At 48.8% G+C, this 18,893-nt stretch overlaps 1 protein-coding gene, 2 long non-coding RNA genes and 1 other non-coding gene across 4 annotated transcripts; 3 read left to right on the plus strand and 1 right to left on the minus strand.

Annotated features, from left to right (window-relative positions):
• The first annotated feature begins 93 nt into the window (after positions 1-93).
• Rab26os (RAB26, member RAS oncogene family, opposite strand) lies at positions 94-587 on the plus strand. Its single transcript, NR_045289.1, has 2 exons — positions 94-279; positions 479-587. It is a non-coding gene; the product is annotated as an RAB26, member RAS oncogene family, opposite strand (long non-coding RNA).
• LOC115488833 lies at positions 319-396 on the plus strand. Its single transcript, XR_003952428.1, has one exon. It is a non-coding gene; the product is annotated as a small nucleolar RNA SNORD60 (small nucleolar RNA).
• A 309-nt stretch (positions 588-896) lies between the features above and the next one.
• Positions 897-5,590, minus strand: Rab26 (RAB26, member RAS oncogene family). The gene is made up of 9 exons (NM_177375.1): positions 5,220-5,590; positions 4,055-4,165; positions 2,629-2,670; positions 2,486-2,552; positions 2,234-2,286; positions 1,898-1,963; positions 1,757-1,813; positions 1,584-1,660; positions 897-1,486 (listed from the first exon to the last, which is right to left on the minus strand). The coding sequence occupies exons 1-9, from the start codon at positions 5,424-5,426 to the stop codon at positions 1,384-1,386; spliced, it is 783 nt and encodes a 260-aa protein (NP_796349.1). The 5' UTR covers positions 5,427-5,590; the 3' UTR covers positions 897-1,383.
• Positions 5,591-5,737: 147 nt separating this feature from the next.
• Gm33508 (predicted gene, 33508) lies at positions 5,738-18,622 on the plus strand. The gene is made up of 3 exons (NR_169077.1): positions 5,738-5,828; positions 9,779-9,852; positions 17,897-18,622. It is a non-coding gene; the product is annotated as a predicted gene, 33508 (long non-coding RNA).
• Positions 18,623-18,893: the final 271 nt, after the last annotated feature.

Raw genomic sequence — 18,893 nt, forward strand, 5'->3', positions numbered from 1 at the left:
ATCAGCAGTGGAGGAAGGTGGGCACTTCCTCAGAGGTGGCCCAATCACATAAGGGGCAGTTCTATAAACTCTTGAGCCTCGCGAGCAGTCGCTCTTTTTGGGAGTGAGTGTGTTCGTGGTCCCTTTCATCTAGGTTTTGTAAGGAACGTTTTGGGAGTAGTGCTCGCCGAATGGAACTCAAAGGACCTCTGCTACAGATCTGCCTTCCTCCCGAGCTGAAGTGCTTTAGTCCTAAGGGTTTAACCCTTCCCCATTTTTCTTCTGACTCCATTTTTGCAGGTATGAACTGGTCGGGCCTGGCTTCCCTTTTCAGCCCCAAGCCCGTGATGAATTAATTTCTGACACCTCGTATGAAAACTGCATGCGTAGTCTGATTACATTATAAGACTGAGGCTTGGGCGCGACGTCACTAATTGGATGGGTTTTGAGTGAAAAGTTAACCAAAGTAAAGATTTATGTTTGATTTTTTTTTTTTCAGGGCATGTTGAGTCGGCTGCATCTAGAGATCCAACGAGTAGGAGTGTTGGCTGGTAAGCTGGGCATCCGTGTATCTGAGTTTCTTAGCAATAAAGTGAAATGCAATCTTACTGTGGTTTCAGACGTTGTGATTTCATGTGCTGATAGCACAGTGCCGTAGAGGCCCTGGTTTGGCGTCACACAGTCCGCAAAGGGGTTGACTAAGATATTCTGTTTGAATCATTCTAATCTAGGGTGACCTTATAAGCCAGCACTACTTAAGGAATAGGCTGTGGGGCACCCTAATCTTGATAGTAAACTATTCCTGTGGGAATTTTGGTGACGGTATCAGCGCATGTGTAAATTAAGTGTTTCCCCAGGTGAAGTACCTTTACCCCCCCACTAAGCCATTTTTGCCCCAGGAGGTGGTTTTCCACAGATGACACAAACTCCAGAAACACCTTTATTAATAGGGACTTAGAGGACAGGTTTTCACTCAACATTTGTGGCTTGGTGACTTTAGTACAAAGTGGAACGGACTGGGCCAGCCTGCTAAGTTGTGACTGGGTTCTATCATTCTGACCTTGCTGTGCGTCCCTATATCAGCCTCCTAGTGAGTCGGAAGCAGTCCAACAAATGGACAGTGACTGACATAGCCTTGAGTGGGGTCCTGTCTGAGCAGTGTGCTGCGTGTGGTCCCCCTCCTCACTTCTGGGAGTGCCCAGAAGAGGGCAGCAATGTGCTGTGGCCTGGTTTTTATGCTTCAAGACCATTTCTGGTGGCCACTGGGGCAAAGGGTAAGCATTAGCCTCTGGTGTCTTTGAGAAGACACTAGGGCATCCATCCTTTGAGGACAAGTCTATAGACTCGGGCAATTCTCAAAGGCAGAACTGCTTCCTCCAGCGTGGAACTGAGTTTCAGCAAGGTTCAGAGTCGACAGCAGGAGACCCCTCGGCCCTCCCTCTTAACATAGTCATGCAGCCTGAAGCGCGGCTCGCTGGGAGCCTTGGCTGATCTCTGTTTCAGCTCCCTGAAGAGCAACAGGGGAGGGGATGTAGATAACATAGAACAAGGTAGCCCACTTATCCTAGAATGTGAGGTAGTGTTTGTTCATTACCAGGACTTACTTTGCTATGGCTGTAAAAGCCAAGTCCACGTTGAGGCCAGTCCTTGCGCTGGTCTCCATGAAAGGTAGCCCATACTCCTGCAAATAGTTACTGCCAGCTAGGTGCTGGGCACCTGGGGGCAGCTCAGTGTCCCAATCTCAAGAACACCCTCATCGTCCTCCCTGTCGACTCACCTTGGCTAATTTCTCCCCATCTTCCCTCTTTACCACACGGTCTTGAGTAGAGTCAACCTGGCCAGGCACAGGGATTTCATTAGTGCCTGTCCCCGGTGCACCCTGTGGGCCAGGCTGGAGAGGACAGGCCCAGAGTCCTACCTTGTTCCCTAGCAGCATGAGCACCACATCCTGCTGGGCATATTCCTGGATCTCTGTCAACCAGGCCTGTATAGGGAAAGCTGAGGCCAGTCTCAGGGCTGGTCCTTGTGGCCTCTTGTGCCACACCTGATTGAGTGGCTTTGCTAGAAGCCCTTATTTATCCAGGTGGTCCTGCTAATGGAGCCAGGTGTCACCCAGGCCCGTTGAGTTAGCCAATAGCCTGGCAACCATGAGCTGAGGGGTTCATCATGTCTATCCTTCCTGTTAAGTAACAGGACTCGGGCTCCTGATGCCATTTAGACAGTCTTGATTCATTCCCCCACCAAGGCCACTGACCTGAATGTTGTCGAAGGAATCTTTGTTGGTGATGTCGTAGAGCAGCAACAGTGCTGGATATAGAAAGCAATGAAGACGTCCCTGGGGGGGGCCTGGTGGCTCCTAACTACCTGCACCCTTTTAGATACTCCCAAGTGACTGCATCACCCTCACCTGCTGTCCCATAAGTGTGCCTACTTGCCTCCTGCCCCCATGCCAGTAGGCAACCCACACTATGTGGAGGATAGCCAGACCCCATGTCAATGGGCTTACCGTGAGCATCTCGGTAGTAGGCATGGGTGACACTTCGGAACCGCTCCTGACCAGCTGTGTCCCAGATCTGTGGCAACAGGCACTGGTCATACTGCCCAACCTCTCTCCCTTGTGTCTCCAGCCCCACACTCCTGTCACCTCACCTGCAGCTTCACCTTCATGCCATCCACATCCAGAACTTTATTCTGAAACAGAAGCAGCCAGCAAGCAGTAAGGATGCCTGCCATCCTCTGGTGGAAGTAGGAAAGGCAGTAATAGAAGCAATGGATGGACTTCCCACTGAGTGGAAGTTGGAGGCCCTCCTATCCCATTCCTACAGTGCCTCCAGTGCCAACCCTGGGCCTCTGTTAACAAGCACGTACACCCCAGGTCATACCAGCTCCTACTTGTCAAAAGTGTGGAACTGTTAGTACACTTCCGGCATAAAGACAGATACTAGCTTAGGAGCACCTTCAACTTGAGCTCCTTCACCCTGCCTGGAGAAGCTGATTTTATCCCCTCCCCCCTCAGTCACTGGGACACCCATTTCCCAGGAGATGGTCTTATGCTTGTCTGACTCTCTACTGTGCCCACAGAGCCCAGATCTATGGTTGATATATAGGGGATATTCGTGAATTTGCTGTCTGCAAGTTTTCCAGATCGGTCCCTTTCAAGATGAGACACTAGACTAAAGTGCCATCCACCTGTCATCCCAAAGAAGGGCTGACTAGAGGGTGGAGCTACAGGAGGCCAAGCCTGGCTCTCCCTTTCTCCAGAGCTTCCAGATCTTGAGGGACCCAGGCTCAGCCTGGCATCTGCCTGGCACAGGAGGGTGCTTCGCCTTTCCTGCACCCTGAACAGGGGTGCAAACCAAGCAGCCCTACAAACCAAGAGGAGGAGGGGGAGGCCATGACAGGCAAGGAGACCCGTTTTCATGCCTCTCCTCCTCCCTCTGGTACTTCAGCCTTTACTTCACCCTAGACTCTTATAACCTAGAGGGCTTAAGGAGACCTACAGTCTTCCAGGCCTGTATAGGATAAAGAACAGGTCCCACTGGAGGGAGCCCCTTTTCCTGTCTCCAGAAATGGGCCTTCCTCCCAACCCCCTGCTAACTGGGTCAAATTAAAGGGTGAGAAAAAATGCAAATTCAGGATTTGCCAAGAACACACCAACACCTCAGCACATGAGATTCAGACTGGGTGGGGGTGGGGATGGGCTTTAACACTAGCACTCGAGACCCTGCCTGGGATCCTAAGGAGGTCTCCATATGCAAATGCAGGGATCTCCTGAGTGAACAGGCCTTAGGTTTTCTCTCGCTGTCACTATCCTGGAGCACAGCATCAACCCCTGGGATGAGAAAACGGCTTCCGCTGAATGCAGGCACTACCCTGGGTATTAGGAGGCTTCCCAGGACCCCCGGACTCTCAGGGGTGGGTGGCAGATGCTTTGGTAGCTAAGCTCCACCCCCTGGGCCTATGGACATGTCAGGAGATTGAGAATCCACAGCCAAGGGTACTAGGAGGACTATGTATAGGAACCATAGCACAGTGGGACCCAGTCAGAGCTCGGGACACCGGCCTCTACTCTCACCCGGAAGTCGATGCCCACAGTGGAGATGAAGGTACCAGCCAGGAAAGCCCCATCCTTGAAGCGCACAAGCAGGCAGGTCTTCCCCACACCGGAATCCCCCACCAGCATGACCTAGAACAGGCAGGAGGATCAGAGGATTCAGGCTTGGAGCCGAGGGCCTTGCCCACCTAGAGATGCTTCTGATCTGCCTTGAGCTGTGGGGGAGGCAGGAGAGGAAATGAGTATCCCAGGCCTGTAGGTTCAGCAGTGTGGACCCCAATAGCATGGATGCCCAGCTTCTCTCTCCCCCTCCCCACCCTCACCCCCGTTCACCCCCTATCACCTCTCCCTCCAACAATGCTGCCTCAGTCACAGAGAGTGAGGACAGCTGTCCCCATCCAGGACCTTACCTACCCCTCCTCCATGGACAACATGCTTGATCTGGGAGGGCAGCATTTGGGGCCTATGGGGAGCAGAGCCATGGGAGTGCAGCTGGAAGCTCCTAAGAGACCTTTGGGGACTCAGTATTGGGGGCCTCTTCGAATTCCAGCAAAGACACAAATCTCAGCAGCAAGGTTCGGAAGAGGTGTGACAGCTTTTGAAGTGAAGAGGGGGTAGGGATATCTGTGGGCCTGAGGGCCAGACCAGTGAAGTCTTTCCCACCCACATGATCCCTCAGGCCAATGTTTCAGGACCCAGTGATGGCCCTGCCTTCGGAGGTCAATTCACCTAGGCTTCAATTTTGTTCTGGTCTAGGGTGGCCTTGTTCTCTTCTCTCCCAGAAAAAGGACACTTACAGCCCCTTGGGGGGGTGAGGGAAGGCAGCATATGGATGGGAAATGATGAGACAGGAGCACCGGTAGGGGCCATAGATCCCAGAGGGACAGCTTCAAAACTCTGATCTTGCTTGGCCTTGCAGTAGATGGAGTGGGGGTAGGGCCCTGCCAGCTGTTGAATACCCCAGACCCTAGTCTAATAGTTGTGTTTGTGTGTGTGAGAGAGTGTACGCGCGCGCTCGTGCACGCACGTAGGGTCGCGTGACAATGTAAGGTACTGCCGTGCCATCTGCAAGGTGCTGTGCCAATTCAGCGCCGAGGGTCTGCAAGGCCCTGCACTCTTCCCCAGCGGCAGTCTAGGATCCAACGCCACCTGCTGCATTCCCATGGCGGGGAGGTGCCTGGCTCACCTTGAAAGCAACATCGTAGAAGTCTCCAGTGCTACCAAGTGAGGGCCGGATGGACTGCGGGGGCCCATTGGGCGGTGCCTCTGGGCCAGGGCGCACAGTCCTCGGATGTGCCAGACGTGGCCCATTGGTGGCGGCGGCGGCGGCGGGCAGCGTAGAGGTAGCCGGCTCACTCCCCCCCTTGCTCTTGGGGGTCTTCTTCCTGGACATGGTTCTCAGTGTGCTCCTGCTGCTACCGCTGTGTCCCGGGTTGTCCCACGCCCCGTGCCCGCCAAGACCGACTCGGACCCGAACCCGTCCCGCAGCGGCAGCGGCGGCGGCAGTAGCAGCAGCATCTCCAGCACTCAGTGCCTGCCCCGCCCCCGCGTCCCCACAGGCGGCGCAGCCATTCAGGCCCAGCCTCCCGCCACCACTGCCAATGGTCGCTCTGAGGCGGAGCCATGCAAATAAGTCTGTCGCTCCAGGGGCGGGGTCAAGAGGTCCCAAGAAGGCCTTAGGTGTGCATCCCAGGAGCATGCTCCAAGTGCACTGTGCTCAAAGGGCTCCAGTTGTCCAGTGAAGGAAGCACCAGGATCCTGTGTCCTCTCTTTGCCCCAGTCTTCAATGTCCCAGGTCAGTAACCTAGCTCAATAGACTAGTCCATGGACCTGGGACTACGATGTGTTCTGAGATGAGGATGCTGGGGCAGATGGCTTGCATGAATAGGCAGCCTGAGATTCAGGGTTTTTGTTTTTGTTTTTCTATCAGAGATACCAGCCATCTGACTACTTGTCCTCAATGCTATTCCCTCCAGGATAGGCAAATTTAAGAAGCTCCAACACTCATGCTTCACAAACAATCCCTGCTGCACCGAGCACTCTGGGCTCAGCTGATCAGAGGCATAACGGGCACGCTGTTCTTCCTCACGTATTTTTTTTTTTTAAGATTTATTTATTTGTTATGTGTACGTACACTGCAGCTGTCTTCAGATACTCCAGAAGAGATCGTCAGATTTTGTTAGGGATGGTTGTGAGCTACCATGTGGTTGCTGGGATTTGAACTCAGGACCTTCATAAGAGCAGTCGGTGCTCTTAACCACTGAGCCATCTCTCCAGCCCCATCTTCCTCACATATTTTGCCACCTGGGTTGAAGTACGGATATCTAAAGTGAGAAAGAAGTAGTTATCACAGCCAGCCAGCATCAGGCCTTCAGAGATAACCAAGGCATAGGTTAGGGTTAGGATTAGGGTTAGAGGTCTGCCCTGACAGCCTAGAAGATTGGAGGTCCCTTCCTAGAATTGACTGGCCCATGGTCTTTCCATCCTAGGTTCTCATCCAAGAGAGGTCTGTGTTGATTTTCTAAACCCCAAACTGGTTCAGGACCTGGTATACCCTTCTCCTGATTCTGACCCTGCTGCTTTACCTATGCTGACTGGAGGATTTCTGTCCAAAGCCCCTCACCTAAGACACTCCAGTCAGGAGAAAGAAAGTCAGAGTTAAGGACAGTGGATGCTGGAGGGTGGTGCCTTTGAGACCCAGTATTTCTTGGTGTTCCTCTGGAATGGCCTAGCTGTTCTCCAAGATGTGATCATTGTCACCAAAACTCTGCGTTTCTTGACGGCCTTCTAAACTTTCTCAGTTGGCAGAGAGCAGAGCATGAAGAACTCCCTACCTCTGTGGCTCAAAGCCTCCTCCTATCTCTTTCAGGCCAATTTCCAGATCTGTATACATCCTGACCCAGAGTGGGGGTACTGGGCTCTCACTTTTGCATTCCCTGAGGACTTCAGTATCCCGTCCTCACAAGGCCAACCTCAGCATGATTGGCCCAGGATCTCAGCTGAGAACCTCAACAGCCTGTGCCTATCGCCCTAGGAAGTAGACCATGTAACCTCCTTCCAGCTACTGCCTAGAATCCGTCCAGTACAGGGCATACACATAGAGTTCAAGTTTGGACGTTCTAGGCAGGAGCTGCAAGGAGGAGATTCAGGTTGAGGGCAGTGAAAACAGTGCAGGCATCTAGAAGGAGAGAGAGGGAACAGGCAAGCCAGAGAAAGTGGGAGGAGAGCAGAGGAGGGGCGCCTCTGACAGCAGAGGAGACAGACTTGCTTTTAAAAGGAGGAACATTTACATAAAATCCAGGTCTCTGCTTTCTCCCGAGAAGCCTCAGGCCCCACACTTCTGCTCCTCTTTGATCACTATATCTCAAGGCTCCTCTGCTCCCATCCGTTTCTCACTCTGGAATGGGAGCTTTTCTGGGAGCAGGAAGCAGCTTGTCTCGGTCACAGCCATATCCCTGGCAGCCAGCTCCTGGCCTCAGTAAGCAGCTACTAAATTGGCAAAAGAAATACAAGTTAGAAATTCGGCCCTCAGATGGGCATGGTGACGCATGCCTTTAATCCTTGTGCTCCTGAAGCCCGGGGAGACAGATCTTAGTGGGTTAAAGGTGAGTGAGCCTGGTCTACATAGCAAGTTCCAGGCCTATCAGGACTACACAGTAAGACCCTGTCTCAAAAGTATTAGTTAATTAAAATTAAAAGAGTCAGGCGTGGTGGAGGGCATGCCTCTAATCTCAGCCATTGGGAAGCAGAGACAAGCAAATCTCTGGGAGGCCAGCCTGGTCCACATAGTGAGTTCCAGGACAGCCGGAACTACATAGTGAGATCCTGACTCAAAAAACAAACCAACAAAAGAAGATAGCAACTGGGAGGTGGTAGTGCCCACCTTTAATCACGGCACTTGAGGGGCAGAGGCCAGCCTGGTCTGCAGAGCGAATTCTAGGACAGCCAAGACTATCCAGAGAAACCCTGTCTTGGAAACAAACAAGATGGCAAGGGTGCTGGTATTTTCCCTGGTGATAGAGTGGGTCTGTGTCTCCTCCCCTTGAACCTGGGCAGAAGTGATCCCAGATTCTTGCACCCTGAGACAGTGGTTTTCAGGATCTGGGTACCATGATGAGAGAACACTCAGGCTGAGTACACAGGAGCCCAGGAGATGATGCCATATACAAGAGGGTTTCACTATGAAGACCAGACTGGCCTCAAGCTCACAATCTTCCGGCCTCAAGCCTTCCAAGTGCTGCAATTCTAGCAGGCCGCCATGTTCCTCTAGAGGCGAGCCTTTTAAAACCATAGTTTCCTAAGCATTTGGGAGATGTTTGTTACATGGCAATAAATGAGTAATTGCAGCTCAGAGCAAGCTTGAGGCTAGGAGCCAGTTGGGTAAGAAAGGATGTGACAGCCTTAGTCTGGCTTTAGAGCCCTCCAAACTTTGAGATCTTCAAACTTGAGCACAGCTTGTAGGGACCAGTCCCTGAACTGGCCCCCTGGAAAGTGTGGTCCAGACTTCAGCCTTAGAATACAAAGAAGATGAGGTGCAGCACATGTCCTTGTCTCCAAGTGAGTGGAGCCACCCAGGTCTCGCTGAGCCCTTGCCCTTGGTCTCTCATGCCTCTCAACTCCTGCAAACTTCTAATTGGTCTTCCTGGGAGATGCCCTAATATAGCATGTCCAGGGAGTCCCAGCCTAGCCTGTCTCTCTCATTCCCCCTAGGCTTTTAGCTTTACCCCAAGCCCAGAGTCTGGACTACGCTGGAGAACAGGCAAGAATGCGAGCCATCTCCTTGACCTTGCAGGTTCTGCTTAGAACCTTGCTCCTCACACTCCTGCCCCTGCTTCCTGCACCTGGATGTTCTCCAGTGCCCCCCCCCTCACACTCCTGCCCCTGCTTCCTGCACCTGGATGTTCTCCAGTGCCCCCCCTCACACTCCTGCCCCTGCTTCCTGCACCTGGATGTTCTCCAGTGCCCCCCCCTCACACTCCTGCCCCTGCTTCCTGCACCTGGATGTTCTCCAGTGCCCCCCCTCACACTCCTGCCCCTGCTTCCTGCACCTGGATGTTCTCCAGTGCCCCCCCTCACACTCCTGCCCCTGCTTCCTGCACCTGGATGTTCTCCAGTGCCCCCCCTCACACTCCTGCCCCTGCTTCCTGCACCTGGATGTTCTCCAGTGCCCCCCCTCACACTCCTGCCCCTGCTTCCTGCACCTGGATGTTCTCCAGTGCCCCCCCCCAGCTTCTGTACCCAGCTGGGAGCAGACCCTTGTGCTGCCCACTCTTTTCCCCTCTGGCTAGGATTGAGCAGCAGAAAGTTAGCCTGGGCTGCAGGGGTCCTTTGGGAAGCAGAAGCAAAGCCCCCAACACTTGTGTTCTCAGAGAAATCAACCCTGTGCAACTCAGCTGCCTGCTATCTCAATGCCAGAGGGCAGAGGTCCCTTTCTTGCTGTGTGACCCTGGGCATTTGGCATCGTCTCTCTGGCCCTAACTTCCTGTTCCATAAAATGTGGGGGAGGATTTGCTCTCCAAGGGCCCTTCCTGCTCAAACACCTTATGTTCTATGAAATCCTTGTGAAAGTTGCCATGGAAACGTCAGAAGAACTGCAACAGCTCTGAATTGTATGAGAGAGGAGAGAGAGAGAGAGAGAGAGAGAGAGAACACTGAGTCACCCTAGAAAAGAGGTGATGTCAGAGACTCTGGCACCCAGATGTAAACGGTCCAAATATATTCCAAATTTATTTTTCTCTTGAAAAGATACTCCCAGGAGTCTACTCATCTTGGTGGCCCTAATTTGGTATCCCTCGTGTCCTGCTGGCTGGCAGTAACAGGTGAGTTGCTCCTTTGGAGGTTAAGACCACGGTGCCTTATGAGGCAGAGGCGCTCACCACACTCGAGATGTGCACAGCCACAGCCAGAGGACTGGAGTGGAACTGAAGCAGAGCTGCACTTAGCAGGACGGGATTCTATCCTGAGCACTGAAAATAAAACCCACATTCTCTGTGTTCTTGGGGGCCATGGTCCCTAAGTCTGTACTCCTATGGAGTCAGGGACCAGTTCTCAGCAGTTGGCTCTCAGTTCCTGAGTGGGACCCTCTTGTCAACAGAGGAGCCTGAGTGGGGTCTTATGGATCCACATTCTCAAACAACATAGGAGATAGAAGCATTATCACAAACTGACCAAATAGTTCTTTGCTTTACCACATAATCCCTAGAGCCAACAATGACTGGCTTCTCTAGGAATGGTGTCTTCTCTTTTTTTCTTTACAGGGGGAGAAGGGAGGTGCTTTTTGATACAGGGCCTATGTTGCCTGGCTTTGTCAAAAATAGTTTTATGGATATGTAGGTAATATAATACCCGAGAATTGCATATGTTTAAAGTATACGAGTTGAAGAGCTAGGGAGATGGCTTAATGTGCACTGTGTAAACCTAGCAAACTTAAGGACCTGAATTCTGACCCCAGCACCCATATTAAAGGGGGAGGGGGAGGGGGGCTGACTCAGCACTATGTGTCTGCTGTAACCTTGGAGCTCACAAATGGAAATAGGGGGATTCCAGGGACTCAGTGGTAAGCTAGTCTGGCTAAAACATTAAGCTCTAGGTTCAATGAGAGACTGTCTCAAAAACTAGGATAGGCCGGGTGATGGTGGCGCACGCCTTTAATCCCAGCACTTGGGAGGCAGAGGCAGGTGGATCTCTGAGTTCGAGGCCAGCCTGGTCTACAGAGTGAGTTCCAGGACAGCCAGGGCTACACAGAGAAACCCTGTCTCGAAAAGCCAAAAAACCAAAAAACAACAACAATAAAAACAAACAAAAAACAAAAACAAACAAAAAAAAACCAAACCTAGGATAGGACGGGAGAGATGACTCCAAGCTTAGGAACACTTGCTGCTCTTACAAAGGACCTGGGTTCCATTTCCAGTAGTTTACAGGGGTCTGTATTTGCTTTTCCAGAGGATTCACCGCCCTCTTCTGGCTTCTGTGTGCACTGCATGAATGTGATACACTTCCATACATGCAGGTAAAACACTCATACACATAGAATAAAAACAAATAAATAATTAAAAAATAGTAATAGCCGGGCGTGGTGGCGCACGCCCTTAGTCCCAGCACTTGGGAGGCAGAGGCAGGCGGATTTCTGGGTTCGAGGCCAGTCTGGTCTACAAAGTGAGTTCCAGGACAGCCAGGGCTACACAGAGAAACCCTGTCTCAAAAAACAAACAAACAAACAAACAAACAAACAATAATAATAATAATAATAATAATAATAATAATAATAATAATAATAACAAGCTTGGTAGTGGTGGCACATAACTTTAATCCTAGAACTCAGGAGGCAGAGGTAGAGGTGGACAGATCTCTGTGAGCTCATGGCCAGCCTGGTGCACCTAGTTCCAGGACATAGTGAGACCCTGTGAGGGGGTTGGGAGGAGGTGGCAGTGCTAGGGGGATGCAAGCAGCAGAGGCGTGTCCATATGCACACATGCACTTATGCACACATGCACACACCACACATATGCACACAAGGAGAGCATACAGTTTAATAATATGGAGCTTTCTCATCTGGGCATAACATGGCCATCACAATCTTGAAGTCAAAGCAGCTATGATTATCGTCAGGAAACGCTCACAAGACTGGGTCCCTATACCACTTCCTCCTGAGAGGCGCTGGGGAGAGCTTCCACAAGACACACACAGTCCCTCATATTCTGGGAGAAAAGACTCTTACTCTTTCTTACAGGGGCACAGTTACCTTTAAGTTGCTCGTGGTCTATTAGTAACCACAGTTACATTTATTGATCCCACCCAGCTAGACTTGGGGGGAATCCTGTGTCTGTCTATTACTACCCTCCCTATCTGAGGTGTAGAAATAGAGTCCTGGGCTGGAAAGATGGCTCAGTGGTTAAGAGCGCCGACTGCTCTTCCAAAGGTCCCGAGTTCAAATCCCAGCAACCACATGGTGGCTCACAACCATCCATAACGAAACCTGATGCCCTCTTCTGGAGTGTCTGAAGACAGCTACAGTGTACTCACATAATAAATAAATAAATCTTTTAAAAAAATTGTTAAAAAAAAAAGAAAAGAAATAGAGTCCCCAGGGAAAGTCAGGCCACAGAAATGTTTTAGTATTTTTATTTTATTTTATTTTTATTTTTAGTATTTTTATTTTTATACATCCATGAAACCATAGTGAGAATACATCAGCCAAGACAAAAGCATACCTGATCCTCATTGTCACTTAGTATTGGGATGTATAGCTTTGTAGAGACCTTCTGTCTGTGGAGAACTCCTAGGCCTTCCTGCTCAGGTGGGAGTTCCTGGTTTAGGGTGGCCTTGGAGAGCCTCGGTGGTGTGTCTGTAGCCTCCAAGACCAGGAGTAAAGAGCACAAAAGAACCTCTAGGGGCGCTATTGCACTAGGCCTTGCTCTGCGTGCTAAAGTGGGTATTGTCTGCTGCCTTGCTGTTACCTAAGAATTTCTTCTGACCTTGTGGAATATCTGCATTCTAGAATATACTTAATAGCTCTGTTATACATTCATATTGATTGGTCTCCATCTCAGAAATCTGCCTGCCTCTGCCTCCCAAGTGCTGGGATTAAAGGCGTGCGCCGCCACACCCTGCCAGCCTGGTCTTAAACTCCAAGATTTGTCTATTTCTGCCTCCTGAGGGCTGGCCTATTTTCTTGTATGGCATGAATACTGTGATCCTAGTTCATGTTTTCCTGTTGTTCCTGTGTTTGTGTGTGTATGTGTTCAATTTATGTGTATGTGTGTTTTGCTAGCATTTATGTCCATGTACGATATATGTCCCACAAGGTCAGAAGAGAGTGTTGGATCTCCTGAAACTGGAGTTACAGACCATGGTGAGCCACTGGATGGGTCCTCTGGAAAAGAGCCGGTGCTTTTAACCTCTGAAACATCTTTCCAGCCACTCATTTTGTGTGTTTTGTTGGCCCTACTGATCTGCTCTTTCTCTTCCTTCCTTCTTTTTCTGGTTTGAATATTTTCCTGAACTGATCGGGTTTTCTTGTTTCTTTGTTTCCCTTTCTGGTTTCTTTTATATTATTAGTTACTATGGTTTGTTTATCTATCTATCTATCTATCTATCTATCTATCTATCTATCTATCTATCTATCTATTTTAAAACCCCGATATTTTGGGTATGGTGGCACACAGCTGTAATCCAAGTATCCTGAAGGCTGAGAGAGGAGAATGGCTACAAGCACGGACTGAGCTGTAAAGTGAAACTTTGCTTCAAAAAAAAAATTACCAGCTGTAGCTGTTTATGCCTTTAATCCTAGCCTTGGGAGGTAGAGGCAGGCTGATCTCTAAGTTTAAGGCCAGAGTGGTCTACAGAGAAAGTTCCAGGACATCCAGGGCTACATAGGGAAACTCAGCTCAAAAAGCCAATAATAATAATAATAGTAGTAGTAGTAGTAGTAGTAATAGTTAATAGAGCCAGGCATGGTGGCACATGCCTTTAATCCCAGCACTTGGGAGGCAGAGGCAGGCAGATTTCTGAGTTCGAGGCCAGCCTGGTCTACAAAGTGAGTTCCAGGACAGCCAGGGCTACACAGAGAAACCCTGTCTTGAAAAAGCAAAAGAAAAAAAAATTAATAGAATCTAGACGTACATAATATACTATGCCTTTAATCCCAGCACTTTGCAAAGGCAGGTGGATCTGAGTTCAAGACCAGCCTTGTCTACAGAGCTAGTTCTAGGACAGCTAGGATGACACAGTGAAATCTTATATGTGTATAAAACAAAACTAAAAGTGTCTGTGTAAAAAAAATAATTCAATTGTTTGGATTTTTTTTGTTTTGTTTTGTTTTTTGTTTTTCGAGACAGGGTTTCTCTGTATAGTCCTGGCTGTTCTGGAACTCACTCTGTAAACCAGGCTGGCCTCAAACTCAGAAATCCACCTGCCTCTGCCTTCTGAGTGCTGGGACTAAAGGTGTGTACCACCACGCCAGACCCTCTTTTTTTTTATTTTTCTTAAATGTGATTTTCTACTTTCTTTTCAAAATGCCTTCTTTCTTTCTTTCTTTCTTTCTTTCTTTCTTTCTTTCTTTCTTTTTTTTGATTTATTTATTTTATTTATATGAGTACACTATAGCTGTCTTCAGACACACTACAAGAGTGCATCAGATCTCATTACAGATGGTTGTGAGCTACCATGTGGTTGCTGGGAATTGAACTCAGGACCTCTGGAAGAGCAGTCAGTGCTCTTAACCACTGAGCCATCTCTCCAGTGCTAAATTCCATTTCTTTATTATGATGATGATGATGTGTGAGAATGTGTATGATGTGTGTGGGTATTTGTGTGAATGTCAGAAGACAGCTTCATGGAGTCAGTCTGTCTCCCCACCTTTATATAGGTCCTAGGGATCAAACTAGAGTCACCAGGCTTGTGTAGGAATGCCTTCACCTGCTGAACAGTCTTGTAGGCCCTAAAAGACGTATAATTTTTTCGAAAGAAAAAAAAAAAAGCCAGTCTTGTCTACACAGTGAGCCAATACACAGTGAGACCCTCTTTCTTTCTTTCTTTCTTTCTTTCTTTCTTTCTTTCTTTCTTTCTTTCTTTCTTTCTTTCTTTTTTTTTTTTTTTTTTTTTTTGGTTTTTCGAGACAGGGCTTCTCTGTGTAGCCCTGGCTGTCCTGGAACTCACTTTGTAGACCAGGCTGGCCTCAAACTCAGAAATCCACCTGCCTCTGCCTCCCGAGTGCTGGGATTAAAGGCGTGCATCACCACGCCTGGTTAAGATGTATGGTTTTTAAGACAAAACAAAACAAACAAACAAACAAACAAAAAACAAACCATACTTATTAGGCTAGAGAGATGGCTCAATGGTTAAGAGCACTTACTGGTCTTGCTGGGTTTCTGGTTTGGTTTCCAGCATCCACATCAGGTAGCTCACAGACAATGATAACTCTAGTTTCAGAGGTCTGACGCCTTCTGGCCTCTTTGAGCAAACTACAGGCACACCTATACATAAATCAATACATCTTTTAAAAACTTAGGGGACAAAATGATGGCTTGGCAGTTAAGATCACTGGTTGTAGTCAGGCAGTGGTGGCACACACCTTTGATCACAGCACTTAGGAGAGGCAGAGAAACCCTGTCTTTAAAAAAAAAAAGGCTGGGCACTTGTGGCACTCACCTTTAATCCCAGCATTTAGGCAGAGGCAGAGGCAGGTGGATTTCTGAGTTCAAGGCCAGCCTGGTCTACAGAGTGAGTTCCAGGACAGCCAGGGCTACACTGAGAAATTCTGTCTCAAACAGCAAACAAACAAAAAAGTATGCTCTTGCAGAGGACTTGAATTTGGTTCCTGCACACTGACTTCAATTTTGGAGGATCAAATGATTCTTTTGACCACTGTGGGTACACTGAGGTCTGAGTACACACACACACACACACACACACACACACACACACACACACACACACACACAAATCATAAATTAAAAAAAAAAAAACAGAAAATAGCGGGGCGTGGTGACACATGCCTTTAATCCCAGCACTCGGGAGGCAGAGGCAGGTGGATTTCTGAGTTCAAGGCCAGCCTGGTTTACAGAGTGAGTTCCAGAACAGCCAGGGTTACACAGAGAAACTCTGTCTCAAAAAAACTAACCAACCAACCAACCAAACAAACAAAAAAACCCAGAAAACGTACTGTCTGGAAATGGGATGAAAGGCATGCAGTATCATATCCAACCATAGCCACTTTCAGGTCATTTAGAGATGATTAGTCTAGGGCTGCATGACATGCTTCTTTAATCCCAGTATTCCAATTCCAGGCCAGACTGGTCCACATAAGGAGATCCATAAAGAGGGGGTAGAAGCTGGGTATAGTGGCACACACCTTTAATCCCAGCGCTTGGGAGGCAGAGGAAGGTGGATCTCCAGGAGTTTGAGGCTAGCCTGATCTACATAGTGAATTCTAGGATAGCCAGAGCTATATAGTGAGACTATGGGTTTATTTTTTTTTTAGATTTATTTATTATTATACATAAGTACACTGTAGCTGTCTTCAGACACACCAGAAGAGGTTACCGATTCCATTACAGATGGTTGTGGGCCACCATGTGGTTGCTGAGATTTGAACTCAGGACCTCTGGAAGAGCAGACTGACCCATCTCTCCAGCCCTGAGACTATGTCTTGAAAGAACAACAATAAAATAATAATGATAATGAAAATGATGATAATAGTAATAAAAAAGAGAGTAGAGCTAGATGTGACCTTAATTCTTGGCTACTTTATTGGGTTCTTATATCTATCACCCTCCTCTACCACAATCCCTTCCAACCTCCTGACAATAGGTAGGCTAGAAAGGTGAGAGGGAGAAGGGGGCATAGATCTCTTTAGAGTACTTCCGGCTGACTAGGAGCATTGAGCTCCTTGGGATAAGTCCAATCTTTGTAGTCAAGATATCCAACTTCTCTTCTCTTTGTTCATGACCCTCTTGACAACCATAGCAGCAGCGGCGGCGCAGGGAGCAGCAGCACAGGGAACAGCAGCAGCACCGGGAGCAGCAGTGGCACATGGAGCAGCAGTGGCACAGAGAGCAGCAGCGGCACCGGGAGCAGCATCAGCAGCAGAGGGAGCAGCAGTGGCACATGGAGCAGCAGCAGCACAGGGAGCTGCAGTGGCATAGGGAGCCGCAGCGTAGCAGGGAGCAGCAGCAGCAGCACAGGGAGCAGCAGCACAGGGAACAGCAGCATAGCAGGGAGCAGCAGCGGCGCAGCGAGCAGCAGCACAGGGAGCAGGGAGCAGCAGCAGCAGCAGCAGTACAGGGAGCAGCAGCAGCGGCACAGGGAGCAGCAGCCTCCCCAGGCCCTCGTGCTCTGGCACTTTTATACCCTCTCAAGAGTCCGCAAGAGCCGGGTGTTGTGGCGAGCACCTTTAATCCTAGCACTCAAGAGGCAGAAGCAAGCGGATTTCTGAGTTCAAGGCCAGCCTGGTCTACAAATCACAGTCAGCTGCTATGGACAACATCTGGGATTAAAACAAAAGCATGGGGCTGGAGAGATGGCTCAGTGGTTAAGAGCATCTTCCAAAAGTCCTGAATTCAAATCCCAGCAACCACATGGTGGCTCACAACCATCCCTAATAAGATCTGACACCTTCTTATATTTATAAAATAAAGAAATCTTTAAAAACCACAAAAGCATATTTACATAACATAAATATTGTTGGTTTGTCTGTTTGATTAAGATATATTTATTTATGTATGAGTGCTCTGTCTGTATGTACACCTGCACACCAGAAGAGGGCATCAGTTCTCAGTATAGATGGTTGTGAGCCACCATGTGGTTGTTGGGATTTGAACTCAGGAAGAACAGACAGTGTTCTTAATGGCTGAGCCATCCCTTCAGCCCCCCTGCCCCCATAACTGTGTCTTTATAGAAACCGAAATTCTCACTCTAGCTGGAGAAATGACTCAGCCGTTAATATACTGTCTGTCCAGAAGACCCCAATTTAGTTTTCTGCACCCATGTCAGGTGTAACTCCAGCTCCAGGGGATCTTACACCATCTTCTGGTATCTACACACATGTGGGATGCACACACACACACACACACACACACACACACACACACACACACACACACACAAATGAATGTAATAAAAATAGATTTTTTAAAAATGTGGAACTGATTAATCTGTTTTCCTCATTTTGAGACAGGATCTCATTATGTAGAGTTGGCTGGCCTAGAACTCGCTGTTTAGAGCAGGCTGGCCTTGAGATCTGCCTGCCTCTGTTTTGGAGTGCTGGGATTAAAAGTGTGTACCACTTTGCTTTGTTGTTTTCTTGCGGGTGTATCTTTTTGTGCTTTGAATCTTAAAAAAAAAAACCCTGTCATCTGTCTGCAGAAAAGCCTGGCCTTTGAATATGACCCTGTCTGCTCTTCACCTGCTGCCTGGAACATTTCTTGACTTCTGCTTCTCCAGACATCTCATTTTGTAAAGGAGCAACGATGGTCTCAGTTGCTAAAGCTGTTGAAATTCCACAGAATACAGCAATGAAGAAGTGGGCGATACCGGCCCTTTCCTTCCATCTTCCAAGATGTCCTCTGCTCTCCTGTTCAACCTCTCTGCTGGCACGCTTCCCTTAGTTTGTAAACCCTTTCCCATATTAAGAAAAAGACTTGGTTTTGCTCTGTCCTTTGCTCTTCCTCTTCCCTGTACAGTGAGGCTTTCCACGACAGCTGACCATAGGCCATGTTTACAATCCTCACATGCCATAAACCTGCTGGCATGTGGCTTCCTGCCAAGTCTTCATTTCAAAATGCCTTCTATAAAGGTCACTTCTTGACACCTTTCCTTTAGCAATGCACAGGTTGACATAGTAAGGGCCAGGGCCAGGGCCAGGATGACCTTGGAGAACCCTGTCTTCTGGGTCTCTGACGGACTTGAGACAATTGCTCTGTCTACAGTAGATGGCTGGTAGGTGTGTGTCCTTTCTCCCATCTCCCTGGGGTACTCATGGCCAGTGGTTTCAAATTGTCTCTGGAACGTTCTCCATCTACAATTCTATATTAGTTTGTAGCTTTTCTCTTTTTCTCCCTTTCCTTCTGTCTGTCTGACCTTTTTTTCGAGACAGGGTTTCTCTCTGTAGCCCTGGCTGTCCTAGAACTTACTTTGAGGACCAGGCTGGCCTTGAACTCAGAGATCTGTCTGATTCTGCCTCCCAAGTGCTGGAATTAATGGAGTACACCACACACTTGCAAATGTATACACATGCACACACAGAATTAAAAAGATATTTTATTTTATTTTATTTATATATTTTTTGTTTGTTTGTTTTTTCAAGACAGGGGTTCTCTGTATAGCCCTGGCTGTGCTGGAACTCACTCTATAGACCAAGCTG

The sequence above is a fragment of the Mus musculus genome, chromosome 17 (assembly GCF_000001635.26).
Source record: "Mus musculus strain C57BL/6J chromosome 17, GRCm38.p6 C57BL/6J".
NCBI lineage: Eukaryota > Metazoa > Chordata > Mammalia > Rodentia > Muridae > Mus > Mus musculus.

Excerpts from the sequence above, each read along its gene's own strand:
- Rab26 (NM_177375.1), bottom strand. The coding sequence starts at position 5,426 with ATGTCCAGGAAGAAGACCCCCAAGAGCAAGGGGGGGAGTGAGCCGGCT. Across the intron at positions 1,814-1,897 it reads TCATGCTGCTAGGGAACAAG|GTTGACTCTACTCAAGACCG; the intron begins GTAGGACTCTGG and ends GTGCCTGGCCAG. Across the intron at positions 1,487-1,583 it reads GCTTTTACAGCCATAGCAAA|GGAGCTGAAACAGAGATCAG; the intron begins GTAAGTCCTGGT and ends GTTGCTCTTCAG.